The sequence below is a fragment of the Notamacropus eugenii genome, chromosome 7 (genome assembly GCF_028372415.1).
Source record: "Notamacropus eugenii isolate mMacEug1 chromosome 7, mMacEug1.pri_v2, whole genome shotgun sequence".
Classification (NCBI taxonomy): Eukaryota; Metazoa; Chordata; class Mammalia; order Diprotodontia; family Macropodidae; genus Notamacropus; species Notamacropus eugenii.
In genome coordinates this window covers 147,978,513-147,994,157 of record NC_092878.1, presented here as the reverse complement: position 1 = coordinate 147,994,157, position 15,645 = coordinate 147,978,513, and the positions used below count along the sequence as shown (strand labels likewise).

At 38.3% G+C, this 15,645-nt stretch overlaps 1 protein-coding gene across 2 annotated transcripts in view; it reads left to right on the top strand.

Moving 5' to 3' along the window:
- Window positions 1–11,117, top strand: part of ANXA3 (annexin A3) — a 40,068-nt gene extending 28,951 nt beyond the window's left edge. For both annotated transcript variants that reach the window (XM_072623585.1, XM_072623586.1), the window contains 5 exons: window positions 615–708; window positions 3,688–3,783; window positions 6,072–6,130; window positions 7,148–7,270; window positions 10,729–11,117. In XM_072623585.1, the coding sequence (XP_072479686.1) occupies window positions 615–708; window positions 3,688–3,783; window positions 6,072–6,130; window positions 7,148–7,270; window positions 10,729–10,788 (432 nt within the window). In that variant the 3' untranslated portion in view covers window positions 10,789–11,117. The remainder of the gene's footprint in view (window positions 1–614; window positions 709–3,687; window positions 3,784–6,071; window positions 6,131–7,147; window positions 7,271–10,728) is intronic.
- The last annotated feature ends 4,528 nt before the right edge of the window (window positions 11,118–15,645 follow it).

The following is a 15,645-nucleotide window of genomic DNA, read 5'->3' as shown; positions in this document are numbered from 1 at the left end:
AAAAATCAACTATTTCTTTAAGTAATTAAGCAAAGCAATCTTTTGTAATTGTGATGGAGTACTGCTGTGCTATAAGAAATGATGAGTTCAGTGGTCTTATGAAAACATGGAAAGATTTGCACAAAGTCATGGAGAGCGAAATGAACAGAGCCAAGAGAACATTGTATACAGTAACAACAACATTGTTTTAAGAATGACTGAGTGAATAAGTAATTTTGACTCTTATTAACACCCAGATTTAACTATAAAGGACATATGAAGGGAACAGCCAGAGAAAGAACTGAAAAGAAGTATGTCGAGAATAATTTTACACATATATACCTGCTTGTGTCTAATGGTGGCCATCTCTAGGGAGGGGAGAGGGAGAAAGAAAAAGAGATTTACATGATAGCTTTATCATATATTTAAAAGGAATAACAGATTTGCAGTTTCATGTGCAATCATCTTTTTGTTCTACTATCTTATGGAAATGCTTGTCTTATTCCACAAACTAAATAATTAAATAAGGTGATGTCTACCCTCTTCCCAATCTTTTAGAAACAAATGATTTTTTTAAAAAAACTGCAACACATATGCAGTGTAGCACTGTAGTGATCATCTCCCGCTTGCAATAGATCCTTTATGATGCTGGTGAGAAGAAATGGGGTACGGATGAAGACACATTCACCGAGATCCTGTGTTTACGGAGCTTTCCTCAACTGAGACTAAGTATGTAATCGGTTCATCTTAGACCATATTTGAATGTTTCTACCCAAATGGGTCTTAATTTTGACCTCCAGAGTGAATGAAGGTGAAGAACCAGAGTCAAAGGTCTCTTGTATTTTTGTTTGCTACTTTTTTGGGGGAAACTAAAGAGGAAATTGGAGCCATAACCCTAGACAAGAGGACCCCACTTGTCTGAAAGATTGACGGGTTATAGTTTAAGTGACGGTGTACAATGAGTTGTAGAAGAGGCTTGAGGAAGAGGCAAGCTCTTTTAGTGTGGTCTGTTTGGATATAGAGGAGGAAAAGGGTCAGATGTAATAGGCAAAGGAATCCCCCAGAGCCTCGTTTTTGCCACATCCTGGGAGTCAGAAATTATTGATGGATTTTAACAATGTAACTTTAAAATATGTCAACATTTAATCCTTTCTGGTAGGTAGAAGATGGGGGGGGGGCATGGCTAAATAGTAATTAATCTGAAAAAAAGTCTCTCAGTTTTAACAGACTGAAAATTCAGCTGTGTGTTCTTGTGTCACAGCATAGTGTTTGGGCACAGAAAAGGTACTTAATGAATGCTTGATGGGTGGATGGAATTCATTGTCTATTGGCCATGCTTCTGGTGAAAAGCCTCACTTTACTTAGGTAGAGTGTTGCATGGACAGTAGACAGAGTTCTTTATTAGGATGCTACTTAAAGCCTTTCAAGCTGGAAGAGCTGACTAGAGTTCACCTTCCCTTAACAGAGCCTTTAAGAACCAAGCCACTGAGATGCTTCCAAGAAGGACTTTTGTGAAGACTCACACCTTATGAAATGTGTTGTTCTATTAAAGCCATTGGAGAGATTCCTATTTGGCGGGGTACAGGGTTCCATTATTAGCCGTCACTTTCTACCAGCGAGTTCACAGTGGCAAACCCGCTCACAGTAGATGTGGCTGCTGACATATGAAGTTCTAGCCCAGAAATCCAGCTTTTGCCTTAAGGAAGGGGACTACAAAGGGGTTCCCAGTTGGGTCAGAGTGAACAAGCTCCATTCTTTGGATACTCACCAGCAAAAATCACACTGGCATCAAGAAGGGGATAATGCATCAGTTACATTTTAATAAGGTGCGGGGAGTGCAGAGGCAGATGGTGTGGGTTTGGTGGTCCCATTCTTACAGAGGTCTAGTTGGGGAGGATAGCCTAATTCTTGTCTGTATCTGGGGTTGGCTCATTAGCATATCAATATCATTTCAAAGTTATCAGTGCCACCTTAAGGATTCCTTGTTAGCATAACATTCTTCTGGTTTTACTGTTCCTGTCTGGTGCATATCATGGTGCATAGCTAGGTGATTCATTAGGGTCTGAAGTCAGGAAGACCTGAATTCAAATTTGAATTCAGATACTTACTAGCTGCATGACCCTGGGTAAATCATTTCACCCTTTTTGCCTCCATTTCCTCATCTGTAAAATGAAGTGGAGAAGGAAATGGAGAACCACTCCAATATCTCTGCCAAGAAAACCCCAAATGAGGGCCCAACTGAACCACAAAACAAAACTGGTGCTTATCTGCCGTTTGCAGGGAGAAGGCCATTTACTCGGGCTAAACGGCTTCTCTTAATTTAGTACATAGTGTCTGGATGTGGCCTTAATTTAGGAGGCGGTTTTGGCAAGTGGCCTCTGTGTTCCCCCTTACACTTATCATTCCCATTTCCTATTTATTGTTACATTACCCTGACTACTCACATAATTGCTTACTATACTAAGGGATGGGGTGGTTGTGGGGACCCTAATAGGATACAATTTCAACACATATGTACATGGAGAGATTCAAAAGTGCTTATCACAATGGCTGGCACATAGTAGGTGCTCCATAAATACTGAGTCCCTTCCCCATTCCCCGTAGGTTGTATGTAAACGATTAAGGGGAACATTTCCATTATATATTGGTTGAGAGAATCTCTACTTAACATGAAGAACTCTACCCAATTTTGAACGTCTTTCCTATATAGTGAGGTGGTTGGTATGCAGTGAATAGCTAGACCTGGACTCGGGAAGACCTGAGTCCATCTTCAGCCATTTATTAGCTGTATGACCATGGGCAAGTCGCTTTACCTCTGTCTGCCTTAGTTTCCTCATCTGCAAAATGGGTATATTAATAGCACCTACTTCCCAGAGTTGTAAGGATCAAATGAGATAATATTTGTGAAAGTATTTATGTCTTGGCATATAGTGTCGTTTGTTGTTGGTGGTCAGGCGTTTCAATCACATCTGACTCTTTTGCGACCCCACTTGGGGTTGTCTTGGATAGGGGGTTAGTTTGGTTGCATTTGTGGCTCTGACACCTTCATTGGCCTTATTCATAATTGGTCACTTGTTTCAGTCATGTCTGAACCTTTATGACTCCATTTTGGGATTTTCTTGGCAGAGATATGGAGTAGTTTGCCATTTCCTTCTCATTTTACAGATGAGGAAACTGAGGCAAATAGAGGTAAGTGACTTGCCCAAGGCTATACAGCAATAAGGGTGTGAAGTCAAATTTGAACTCAGGAAAATGAATCTTCCTGCCTCTAGCCTGGTACTTAACGCACTATGGTGCCACCTTGCAGGCTCATGGTAGGTGCTATATAAATGCTTTTCCCCTTCCTCTCCCACTGTGTACAAAATATTTAATGTTACTGTGCTGCACTTTAAAACAACACAGAGTAAAATGTTCTCATTGTACTTTTCTTTAACCTTTCCAGCTAATCTTAGTAAATAGCCTTAGGAAGGGGTTCTTGAAAAAATGTAGTTAGAATTTTACCTCCTGATCTTTTCCACAAAGAAAATGTTAAAGGATCGTAGATACTGACGACTTAGAAAGCAGTGGTGGCAATTGGCTGCTTATGAACTTTGTCTGGGGCTGATGAGACCCATGATGGTAATGGCTTCTAGTTATCCAGCTAATCTTCGTGATGATTGGTTACTACACTCCTGCTTTTGTTCATTTATTAATCTGCTTATTTTTTAGCATTTGAAGAATACAAAAAAATCAGCCAAAAGGACATTGAGGACAGCATTAAGGGCGAGTTGTCTGGTTATTTTGAAGATTTACTGCTGGCTATAGGTAAGCTCTTGGCATTTGCCTAGCTCCTTTGTACTCATTTTTAAATGATCTTTATAAGTTGTTTAATTTGCCTTAACTCAGCCTTAGAGTGGGGGTTCTTAATCTCATTTTTGTTAGGGACTCCTCTGGAAATCAGAGGAAGCCATGGATCTCTTCTCTGAAAAGTGTTTTTAAATGCATAAAATAAAATATATAGGATTTCAAAAGAAGCCAATCATATTGAAATACAGTGGTATATTTGAAAGAAATAGCAAATTGTACATAGTAGATTTGCAGTTTCATGTGCAATCATGTTTTTATTGTGCTATGTTAGGGAAACGCTTGTTTTCTTCCACAAACTTCAAATAAATAAATGCAGTTTCAAAATGCTTTCTAAAATACATACACAGACCTTAGTTTAAGAACCTTTGTTTTAGATTGTAAATATCTTAAAATCTGGGATTATTTCTTCTATCTTTAACCTCTGTGACTTTGTTGATAGGCAGGTGGGAAGGATGGAAAGGGGGAAGGATGGAAGGAAGGGAGGGAGGGAGAAAGGAAAGAAGGAAGGAAAAGAGAAAAAAACAGGAAAGAAGGAAAGAAGAGGAAGGAAGAAAGAGAGAGAAGGATAGAGGAAAGAAGGAAAGAAGAAAGAAAAGAAGGGAGGAAAGGAGGAAGGAAGAATTTATTCAGTGTTTACTTTGGGTCAGTCACTGTTCCAGTCCCTTCATTTGTGTATAAAGAAACTGATGCCGAGAGGGACGAGGTAATCTCTCCACAAGTAGTAGACAGTAAGGCCTGGATTTGAACCAAGTACCTCAGGCTACAAAGCCAGTCCTTCCATCAGGCCCCTATTTGTGAACTTTTTTCTTTGTGTTTTCTTATTTCTTACCACGGTTTAGCTATTTGTTTCTCAGCCTATTGTTGAGCAAGCAAGCTTGAAGGAGCTAGAGTGAAATGTTGATGAACTCTGAGATAACAAACCTTCTTAGGAATGTTTTCATTTTAAGGAAAAAATAGGGAAGAAAGAACCAAGAATTCAGATGTGGATAGGGAAAGGGCGAGATAACTATGAAATGTCATTGAATAGTATGACTTATGGGTCCCTCAAATTTATCTTGAGCAAAACTTGTTTCATTTACCTATTAGTCTTTATTCTTGAAAATTATCAAAATGGTTGTCACTTGGTATTACAGACTTAACAGATGAATTTTAGAGAGGAGAAAACAGATTTAACGAGAGGTTTGGGGGTCTGCCCACTGTCACAAAGATAAGTAATGGACGGAAGGCACAATTAGAATTCAGAACCCTCTGACTCCAAATATCATACTCTTTTTTAAGTGGGCTTAATTTTTTAGTAAACTCTTGCTAGTTTTGTTCATTTTAGGTTTGAGGGACCCATAAGTCATACTACTTTATAACATTTCATAGTTACCTCACACGTCCCATATTCGCATTTGAATTCTTAGTTTCTTTTCTCCCGATCTTTTCCTTATATCTCTTGTAAAAATCAAAATAAGTCTGACTTTTCTCCCAGAATATTTACTTTCTTCATGTAATTATGGGAGAATTATGTTTCTTGATCCTGAACTGCTCCTCAGAATTCATTAACTGCAAAATCTATTCATTGCTTGGCAGATCAGATTTTTAATATTTCAAGAGTAAAAGTGTCTTGTCATAAATAATGGATTTGTTTCTAGCAGAATTAAATGTTATTTATGATTTCATTGTCATTCAGGGAGAATTCATTTCTTCCTACTTTTGCCCATTTTATTTTTCATGTGTTGTCTCTACTGCATAGAAGATGAAGATAGGGAGACTAGCATATTTTTCAGATGACTAGCTCCAGATCTAATGTAATTATTGTATCCTCTTCATAAATACAAATTGTGTCATTTAAAATAATATGTTGCTAGTGGAAAGTTTGGTTTTAAATTAAACTGCTGGGATGAACACCTTTAGAGCTTTACGTCCCAAGAAGATCGCTTTAATGGCAAACTGTGACACCTTTGGCAGTGTAATCGAGGCAAACCCAGGTGACTGATGCCTTGGCATAATAAGGAACATCAAGTCCATCCCTTTCATAATAAGTGATCCATAGAAGCTGGAGTGACTTTTGGTAAGTGCTCTCATGGTCTGTGTGGCCAATGTGTGTCCTCATAAATGGATCTACATAGAGTTCTAGAATGGCTTTAAACATAGACCTTTCCTACTCGTACACAGGTTGGCTCCTAAAAAAGTCTTGGGAAAGCATTATAGTAGATCAAACTTGTTTACAAATTGAACCTTATTTTGCTTTTTTAAAACAGTTAATTGTGTGAAGAACACGCCTGCCTTTTTCGCTGGGAGACTGCATAAGGCTTTGAAGGTTGGTCTCTAATTTAATCCTATGTTTAGGTTCCTGAAAAGGGGAGAGAAGAAGAGGAGGGAGAGATAATAACAGTACAGATGAAGAATTCTATTGGTGGGATTTTAAATTTATTTCATATTTGAATTAAGTTGGCTTTTCCATAGTTAATTTGTTAGCATCTGTTACTAAGTGGAAATGGGAGGGGAAGTCATTATACCCAATTCCAATGTATATGTGTATGGATGTGTGTGTATGTATATATACACACATATATGTGTATTTGTACCAATTGATATAAATGTAAAAATTAAAGTCCTAAGTGATGATACACCTCAAATAAAGTAAAGATGAAAGGTTTATTTACTTTTAATCTACCCTCTTTCTGACTTGGCCCATTTTGTCCTGCTGCTTCTTGCTCAGCAAAATGTAATGATCAATGTGAGTTCCGCCAGAGACACCATAGAAGCCTCGGTTGGAAGGGGTCTCAGGGGTCCATCTAGTCCATCCCACTCAGTTTACAGAGGAGGAAACTGAGTCCCAGGGACTTGAAGTGGCTTGGTAAGAAAGTCACATAAGTCATTTTATTGATTACAATAGACATTTATGAAGAGCCTACTATGTATCAAGCATTGTCCTAAGCACTGGGGATACAAATAAGGAAAAGAAAGTCATTCCCTGCCCTCAAAGGGCTTACAGTCTATGGAGGAAAATAGATAAAAGGAAACTAAAAAGGAAAGGAAAGGGGGAAGGTACAATGATGGTGGAGTCAAATCCAAGGAGTGCTGCTGGTTGGAAATAAAGCATTGGCTGGTCTTCTGAGACCTCTTTATATGGAGACTTTGAGGAGAACATCAGAGGAAGACTGAACCCAAATTGTCTCCCTCCAGAATGAAGGCTCGTTTCACGGAAGTTAGGTATCCTGGTGATTCAGTGTCTTAATAGCAAATTTGATATTTCTTCTTCAGACAGACGAACATACATGTTGGTCTTCTGTTCAGCAATATTCACGTTACTCACATCTACATTTACTGACAGGGTGCTGGCACTGATGAGTTGACTCTCAATCGAATAATGGTTTCCAGATCAGAAATTGATCTTTTGGATATTCGAGTAGAGTACAAGAAGCATTACGGATGCTCCCTCTATTCAGCCATTAAGGTGAGACTTTGACAACATTGGAAAATATATGGATTTAAAATGTGTTTCAGCATTTTCAATTCCAAATCTGCCCCTCCTTTAGAGAGTCATTTCTGATAACAAAGAATAAAAAAATGCTGAGAGAGAGAAAAAAACCCACCCCAGTTCAACTAATCCCGAGTCTTATAGTACATGCAATGTTTCTTATTCCTACAAAGGAAGTAGGGAGGTGCATTTTCATTTTATTAATCATTAAAATTACTAAATGTTTAATTTCAGTTTAGTTGGTTTTTTATTTCTATTTATATTATAGTAAGTCATATCACGTTCCTAGTTCTTCTCTAAGACTGTTTTTATTTTTTTTAAAGAAATTCTCCTTGCCTCTTTGGTTTTGTATTTTGGGGGGTCTTTGTTTGTTGGTTTTGTTTACTGCTCTGAATCCTGCAAAGAGGAAACTTAGATTTTCTTCTCCATATGAGTATGTGAACTTGTGGTCTCTGAGCCTTCAATAGTAAAGTTCCAGTTTCTGAACTGGAACTCCAACTAAGGGAAACCTTTACTTAGTGGAAAGGGTCCATCTTGAGCAGAGGAGAGTCAGTGAGGAGACCAGAGTGATATCAGGGCTCTGTCTAAAGGACACTTTCAAGCCATGTTCAGGAGCCAATACAGAGTTGATCCATTCTCTTACACTTTATAGTATTGTCCTGTATGTACAATTAGACACAGTATATGCACAGTCCTTCACAAACCTTAAAGCACTTACTGTTAGAACTATTATTATTGTTATAATTGATGCTGTTTCTCTTGTCATCATCACCATCATCATCGTCATGCTTACAATAATGATCCTGTGAGCTCTACAGTATTCTTAGGGAACAATCAATCGATAAATATTCATTAAGTACCTCATTTGTGCCAGGCACTGTGCTAAGCAAAAGAGCATTAAATTAGATTTGTTTTCATGTACTTAATAATTCAATTCAAGTCAGTTAAATTCAACAAATATTAATTAAACTAATGTCATGTGCAAGTGTGCCCCTAGGTGGTTCAGTGGATAGAAGCCCAGATCTAGAGTCAAGAAGACTCATCTTCCTGAGTTCAAATCTGGCCTCAGACACTTACTAGCTGGGTGACCCTGGGCAAGTCACTTAACCCTGTTTGCTTCAGTTTCCTCATATGTAAAATGAGCAGGAGAAGGAAATGGCAAACTATTCCAGTGTCTTTTCTAAGAAAACCCCAAATGGGGTCACAAAGAGTTGAACATGACTGAAAGATGACTGAACAATATGTGTAAGTACCTACTATATGAAAAGTGTATCCTCCACATACAAGACAAAAATGAGCTAGTTCATCTCAGGAAGCTTAAATTCTCCTTGGGGGATACAACACATACATAAATGTAATGATATTTTAGAAGAGAAAAAGTACTAATGGGGGTAGGTATATGAGGAGCAGGATGCTAACAGGAAGTCTTCGAGGAGAAGATGCCACCTAAAATGGTCCCTGAAAGAAGCTAGGGGTCCTGAAAGAGGGAATGGAGTGATTCTAGGTATGGGGGAGTGGCTTCTGCAAAGGTGAGCATTCGAACCCAGGTCCTCAGACTCCAAATCCAGCTCACTTTTCACTTAGCCTCAGTGCCTCCCTTATATATGTATATGCATTGTTTCCCCAGATAAAATGCAAGACTTTTTGTGTGTTTTGTCTTTATATTTGCAGCATCTAGAACAGTTCCCAAAACCTAATAGGTGCTTAATAAATGCTAATTGACCAATTGGCTGATTCTAAGTTTTTCTCATGCCTAGAATGCTTTCAACAATGCATTATTTTTTTTCCAGTATTGAGTGTTTTTCTAAGAATAAGTGATGGCATAAGGTATCAGTGTAATGTTCTAGTTCCTCCTTAGAAACCTGATGCAAAAGGACCAGTGTTGGCTTTTCTAGTGCAATCCTTGACAAGGCACTGAAAAATTGCTGAGCTGTTCTAATTCAAGAGAAACTTTACCATGTAGAAAAAGGAAATAATGAGGATCCACCTGAAATGGATAATGAATCTGCCCAAAGCAAACCTGTGCACCACCATGAGGAGTCATTCTAATCCAATTACGTGTTAATGATTTTATGGCATCTCTGTCCTTGATCCATTACTAGTGACTTTCTCCACTTTTCTCCTTTCCATTGAAAGTATTGCAATTACACAACTTGTCAAATAATAAGATTTTTACCCATTGATTTAACCTCCAATAAAATCAAAATCACACAAGACTTTTGAGCAAGACAAACCAAGATGAGGTTTTTTCCCTAGATAAAACCTTGCATTATAATAAATCTAGTGTCATTTTGGAACTAGAAAGTTTTGGGGTGATTTTAGAGAAAAGAGACTGGGAAATTTGCTTATAGAAGATACTGTGGGGAAGAGTTCATTCTCATTTCTCTCTCCAGTTAAAAAGATTAGTATCTTTTTTTTCATCACTGTCATTTCAAAAGGTATTCCACCCTGCTCCCCTATCATGCCTAGTAAGAAAGATTAAAAAGGGAGGGGAGGAAAAAAGCAAGTCATCAAAACTAAGCAACATATCATCCAAGTCACAGTATGTGAAGTGCTTGACATCCGTGATCTCCTACCTTCATGAAGGGCCCCTCCCCATATTTTAAAGAACACCAATTCTATATTAAAACTAAGAATGGTCAAAGAATTATAATAATATATAATATAATAGTATATTGATTGTCAGTCCCAGAAGGGACATCAGAAAACATCTAGATCAATCCTTGTGTAATATAGATGAGGAAATAGACTCAGAGGGTGCTTGTACCAGGCACACCACTAGGAATGGAAAGATCTGAGCTCTAATGAGAAGCCACGTCTCCTGAGTACTTGGATTTTTTTTCCATCTTTTTTTCTCGTCTTTTTTTCCCCACCACACTACTTTGTCCTCAATTTTACAGAATTGTAGTGTTAACATTATTTTTAGAAAGATTGAATATATGTATGCCCAAGAAACTATGATACATATGCAATATGTGAACATATGTGGTAATTTGCATCAATTATAATAAATAGTCTTTGGTTGTAAAATACTCATAACAGGAGGTTCAGAAGGCGGAATTATTCCCATAGCTTATTCAGTTGGTCCCTGTTAATGCATTTTCCAGAGTCTCCCTTAAATAATAGGATTCTGATTGATGCCAGGTCCTAGTTATGAACCAAAATGTAAGCTTCTTGAGGACAGAGATTCATTTATTTTTGTCTTTATATCCGCACATACACACACACAAACACACACTCACAAAAATCACCTAGTAAATGCTTTGTTGTTCAAAACAACAACAAAAAAAGAGAAAACAGAGCCACCTTTATACCATGAAGAATCATACCTTTTCCCAAAGATCTAATCTTTTGATTTTTTTTTAAAAAAAAATCCTCTTCTACTAATATTGTGCTCGTTTCACTCCCTGCCTGACCCCACTCTGTCCTTGCAGTCAGATACTTCTGGAGACTATCAGACTGCCCTCCTGAATATCTGTGGTGGAGATGACTGAGGGAGGATAATCTTCATGTGCGTCTCATCTTCCTGTGATATGTCCCCACCATCTACTGTTAACTGCTTTCTTGGAGCCTGCAAATGCACAAGCCAGTGGAAATTACAACTTGCTGTCTTAATTATAATTTTAATTGTTTCATAATAAATAAAACCTTACTTGTAGTATACCTGATATATCATATAACTGTTTCTTAAAATGCCTTTTAAAATAAGAGTTGGATCAAGTCATTCCAAACTGGACATCTGCCTGGGAAGTAGGAATTAAATGCAGTATTCAGAAAAGTATTTGGAAAAATTTGGGGCAATAAAAGTTTTCTTCTCACTAAAGATCATTTGTCTTAGTTCAGGTTTTATCAAAACTGTTAAGTGATTCTTTCTAGAAACAATTTAAAAAAAAAATCAGTGTTGTAAAATGATTAATGCTGGAAACAGTCTGCTGAGGATGAAAAAAATAAAAGGTGATTTGGCTCAACCTAATTCCTGTAAAGTGCTGGTGGGTATATTGGAATGGTAGAAAACATTTTAATTTGATCTTCGGCAAGCACTGTGGAAATTATGCAATTAATTGTTTCCATTAAGAACTGTGTTCATTCATTGTAGCTGTGTTATACTAAATAGGGTTTCCCCAGGATAAGAGTTTAGAACTCTTGTTCTCCCCTCTTTCTCCTAATGATTTGGCAAAAAATAATTTATTTGGAAAAATTCCATATAGGGATTTGTAGTTTCACAGGAACATCCCTTTAAGTTTAGACAGAGATTTGGATGATTTTGATGGTTAATCGGGGAGGTAGATATGAGTCATGTCCAGGAATTTTCCAAAGAGGGGGACATAGTTTGTGGGAGGAAAATCACAGAAGGGGTGAGGATTACCAGCTGAGATCCACAGCAGATGCAGCAATGGTGGAATCCTCAGCATTGTCCCTCTCCACGCTGCCCCCTCCCCATGTTGCAGCACTGGGACCAATGAGAAGTGCCATCTGAGAGGGATGAAAGATGCATGGGGGGGGGGGAGAAGAAGAGATAGAGGAGCTAAACTTTGGCAGAGATGGAAGAGATTATGATGGGTTGCCAGATAGCCCAGAGGTATTAGCCAGTTGTAATCTCCCATTCAAGGACTGTGGAAAAATCCTGATAATAGGCACTGTTATATACTCTGTTCTGTTTCTTTTTATCTATTTCATTTATCCTGACTTTGTCTCATATGGAAACCCATGATGAGTCATAAAGGCTTACACTGCATGTCGCTATAGTTTTTTTTTTTCTCTAGAATAAAGAAATAGAAGAAGTCAGGAGTTAGAAATAGACAAAATTTAGATGAGATCAGGGACCTAAACCTTTGGGTATATGTTAGGAATTTTCCTAAGAGTCTGCACTGTTACAATCATAATTAAATTCCATAGAGTAACAGAAAAGGGGGCCGTGTTGACCAGAGGTCCACCATGTTGTACCTAATCAAGAAACAAGCTAAATGTCGCAACAGGGGTTGCCTATTAAATCTCCAATATCTTTCACGAGAGAGAAAGAAGGCAGGTAATCTGTTCTCCTACTTTATCATTCCACTGAAAATACTCTCTCCAAAGTTACTAAGGATCTCTTATTTCCAAATCCAATGACCTTTTCTTTTTTATTTCTTTTTTCATTTATAATGTTTATTTAAAATTTCTTTTTCACATTCATTTTATAGGTTGAGTTCCAAATTCTCTCCCTCTCTCACCGAATGGGCTTTTCCCTCCTCATTCTCCTTGATCTCTCTCTACTGTTAGCGTTGTGAAACACCCACTCCTCCTTGGTGCTCTCTTCTCTCTAGGTATTTGGGATGCCACTATCTTCTGGTTCTTCCCCTATCTATCTGACCACTCCTCTGTCTCCTTTTCTGGATCCTCCTCCAGACCCACTTTCAACTGTCGATTTCCCTCTGGGTTTGATCCTGGGCCCTTTTATCTTCTCTGTCTATATTACTTCACCTTGTGATTTCATCAGCTCTCATGGATTTAATTACCAGAATCTCTATGCTGATGATACTCAGATCTACTGACCTTGCCTCAAACTCTGTTCTGATCTCCAATCTCACATCTCCAACTTTCAGATTATCTCAAGCTGGATGTCCGGTAGACATCTTGAACACAATATATCCAAAATGAAACTCGTTATCTCTTCCCCTAAACCTTGCCCACTTCCTCCCTTCCCTATTACTATAAAATACAATATCATCTTCTCAGTCTCTCAGGCTCACAGCTTAGGAGTCATCCTAGACTCCTCATTATCTCTCAAGCTCCCCTCACCCGCCCCATATTCAATCTGTTGGCAAAACCAGTTGATTTCACATTTGCAACATCTCTTTTTTTCAAATCTTTCTTTTTAAATTTTTTTGTTTTAGACAAATACTAAAACAACTACATAATAAAAGGAAAACATCATAAACTTAAATATTAACTTTAGATATAAAATATGAAAAGAAAAAAACATGTCATGTGCACAGCAGAGTATAGGAGAGGATTCAGAATATATAGCAGTAACTTATCATTTCAAGAAATTAAATACTATGCGTTATGTTGAAAGCCTATCTTTTCTTTGCTTCCTTCTAGGTTTTCTTTTGCTCTCTGCTGTACGCTTTTTATTTTGTTTCTTCCTTCCTTCCCCCTGCCCATCACCCCAAGGTTACAATTAAGCATGGATATATTTATTTACAAGTATTGATGCACATGCACACACACACATCCATATATATATGCATATAAACATACACTTAAGGGATTCTCCTCCTATGGTTTTATGCTTGTGCATGTCTCCTTTTTCCTTTCTCTTCTACCTACTGTCTTGCCTCACTGTTTCTACTGTCACCTGGCACGTGCTGGTTCCTCTGTTAGTTATTTCCTATTTATCTTGTATATAGCTTGCCTTGTATATTTACATGTTGTCTCCCCTTCTCCTTAGATTGTAAGATCCTGAGGACAGGGACTGCCTTTTGCCTCCTTTTGTATTGCTGGGCACATAATAGGTGCGTAATAAGTGCCTTTTGATTATTGAGATAGGAAAGGACAATGACCAAAGAAGAGGTCATGCCCCAAACTGACCCCATGGGAAGAGATAGGCATAGTTGAGTTTGCATCAAAAATTGTTGCTATTTCATGATGTGTTGTGGTGGAACCGTCTCAAAGAATGGGAGGCAGACCTCCTCTAATCCAAGTATAGGCATTTATTGAGACTGACACTTCTCATAAAGCAGGCCACGTTCCAGGAGGGACCAGCAGCTTCAGAGAAAGCAAAATGGACTTTTATGGGGTAAAGATGCAATTGCGTAACAGAATTATGAATAGTAAAAAGGCAGAAGAGGTTGTTAAGGGATTAGGTAATAAAGGAGGGGTCCTAACCACAGTGTGCATGTGATTACCCACAATGCATACAGAAAAAAACCTATTGGGGGGCGTGTCTGTATGATAATGATATTATAATAAGCCTCTCTAAATCATAAGTTCACTCTAAGCCAGTTCTCTACTGTTGCTATGCAGGTGGTGCCTACTTAGGGAAAGTCCTTTTGGGATTCACATCCTGCTTGGGCATCCTGGTGGTGCTGCTTTCTGACTGGATGAGTATTGTGGTCCTGTCTGAGACTAGATGGATGTGGTTGTGGTCGAGTACATGGACACATTGTTCCAGTGAAAAATATGAGGAGTAGTCTGGGGGCAGTGCTAGAGGCAGTGGCTGGGATCCCATCACATGGACTCACCTGTTGTTTCTGTGGGAAATATGAGTTCATGGACATACCTGTTCTAGTGAGCAGTAAGACATATATGAAGAAGTTAGGGTATTGAGTGGGGGGGGCAGTGAGTGGTGAAGTAGGGTCAGTGGGCCTTCTGTCCAGTGGGGTCTACAAGGAAGTTAGAATATTGGTACTGGGGGCAGCTTTAATAGGATTCCATCAGGTATGACTTATAAATTCAATGCTGTTCCGTTCCAGAAGGAAGGAGAGAATAGGAAGGAGAAAGTATCAACCAGTCAACTTTGCTGTCCACAATGATATTTGATAGTTACTTACACATATCTGAAAAGGAAATTTTTTTAAACTTTGGTGGATTTATGAGATATATGGGTGCTCTGACAATTGGGTGTGGATCACAATCTGTCTTTTTATCTGGGCTAACTTTATGTATCTCCTTCCCAGAAGTCTTCTATAGAGAAGTTTCCTCTAGGTCTCCTCTCCTGCAGTGAAATCTATGGGGTATTTCTCCCCTCTCCTCTACCCCAGCTAGCCCAGAAGAACTAGTGGCCAGGGCTGAAGACCTTCTGCTCACCTCTTCTCCCTGTTCTCCAAACCTTCCTACTCTTTCTAAGTCAACATCATAAATGATTAAGCAGACATCTCTCTAAGAGAGCTTCAAATATGATGATCTGAAAGGGAAGGATTACAATCGGTAATAACTTACTCAGAAAAAAACTGAGTATAATTCTATGTGGAGAAGATATACCTTTAATGAGTTAGAAGACTCCCAAGATCAGAATAGGAACTTTGAAATACAAACAAAGGAAGTGAGAGAAACATAAAAAGGTAAATATGAATGAACAGTCATAAGGTATTAAACAAAAATGAACTGTTTGCATTCTAATATGGGGAGATGATATATGTGTCTCTTCTGAAACTGATCATCATCAAGAGTCATAGAGTTGGTTAGGCAGAAGGCTTGGGAGTTGGGGAGAAAGGATAGAGAAAAGTATCACATAATTTGGGTACACAAGTAGGAGACTATATAAACCATAAGGAAGGGATAGAGGGGAGTAGGCAGCACTTGAATCTCACTTTCATCTAAAATGGTTAAAGGAGGGAAGAATAAATACACACACAATCATGGAATTGGAT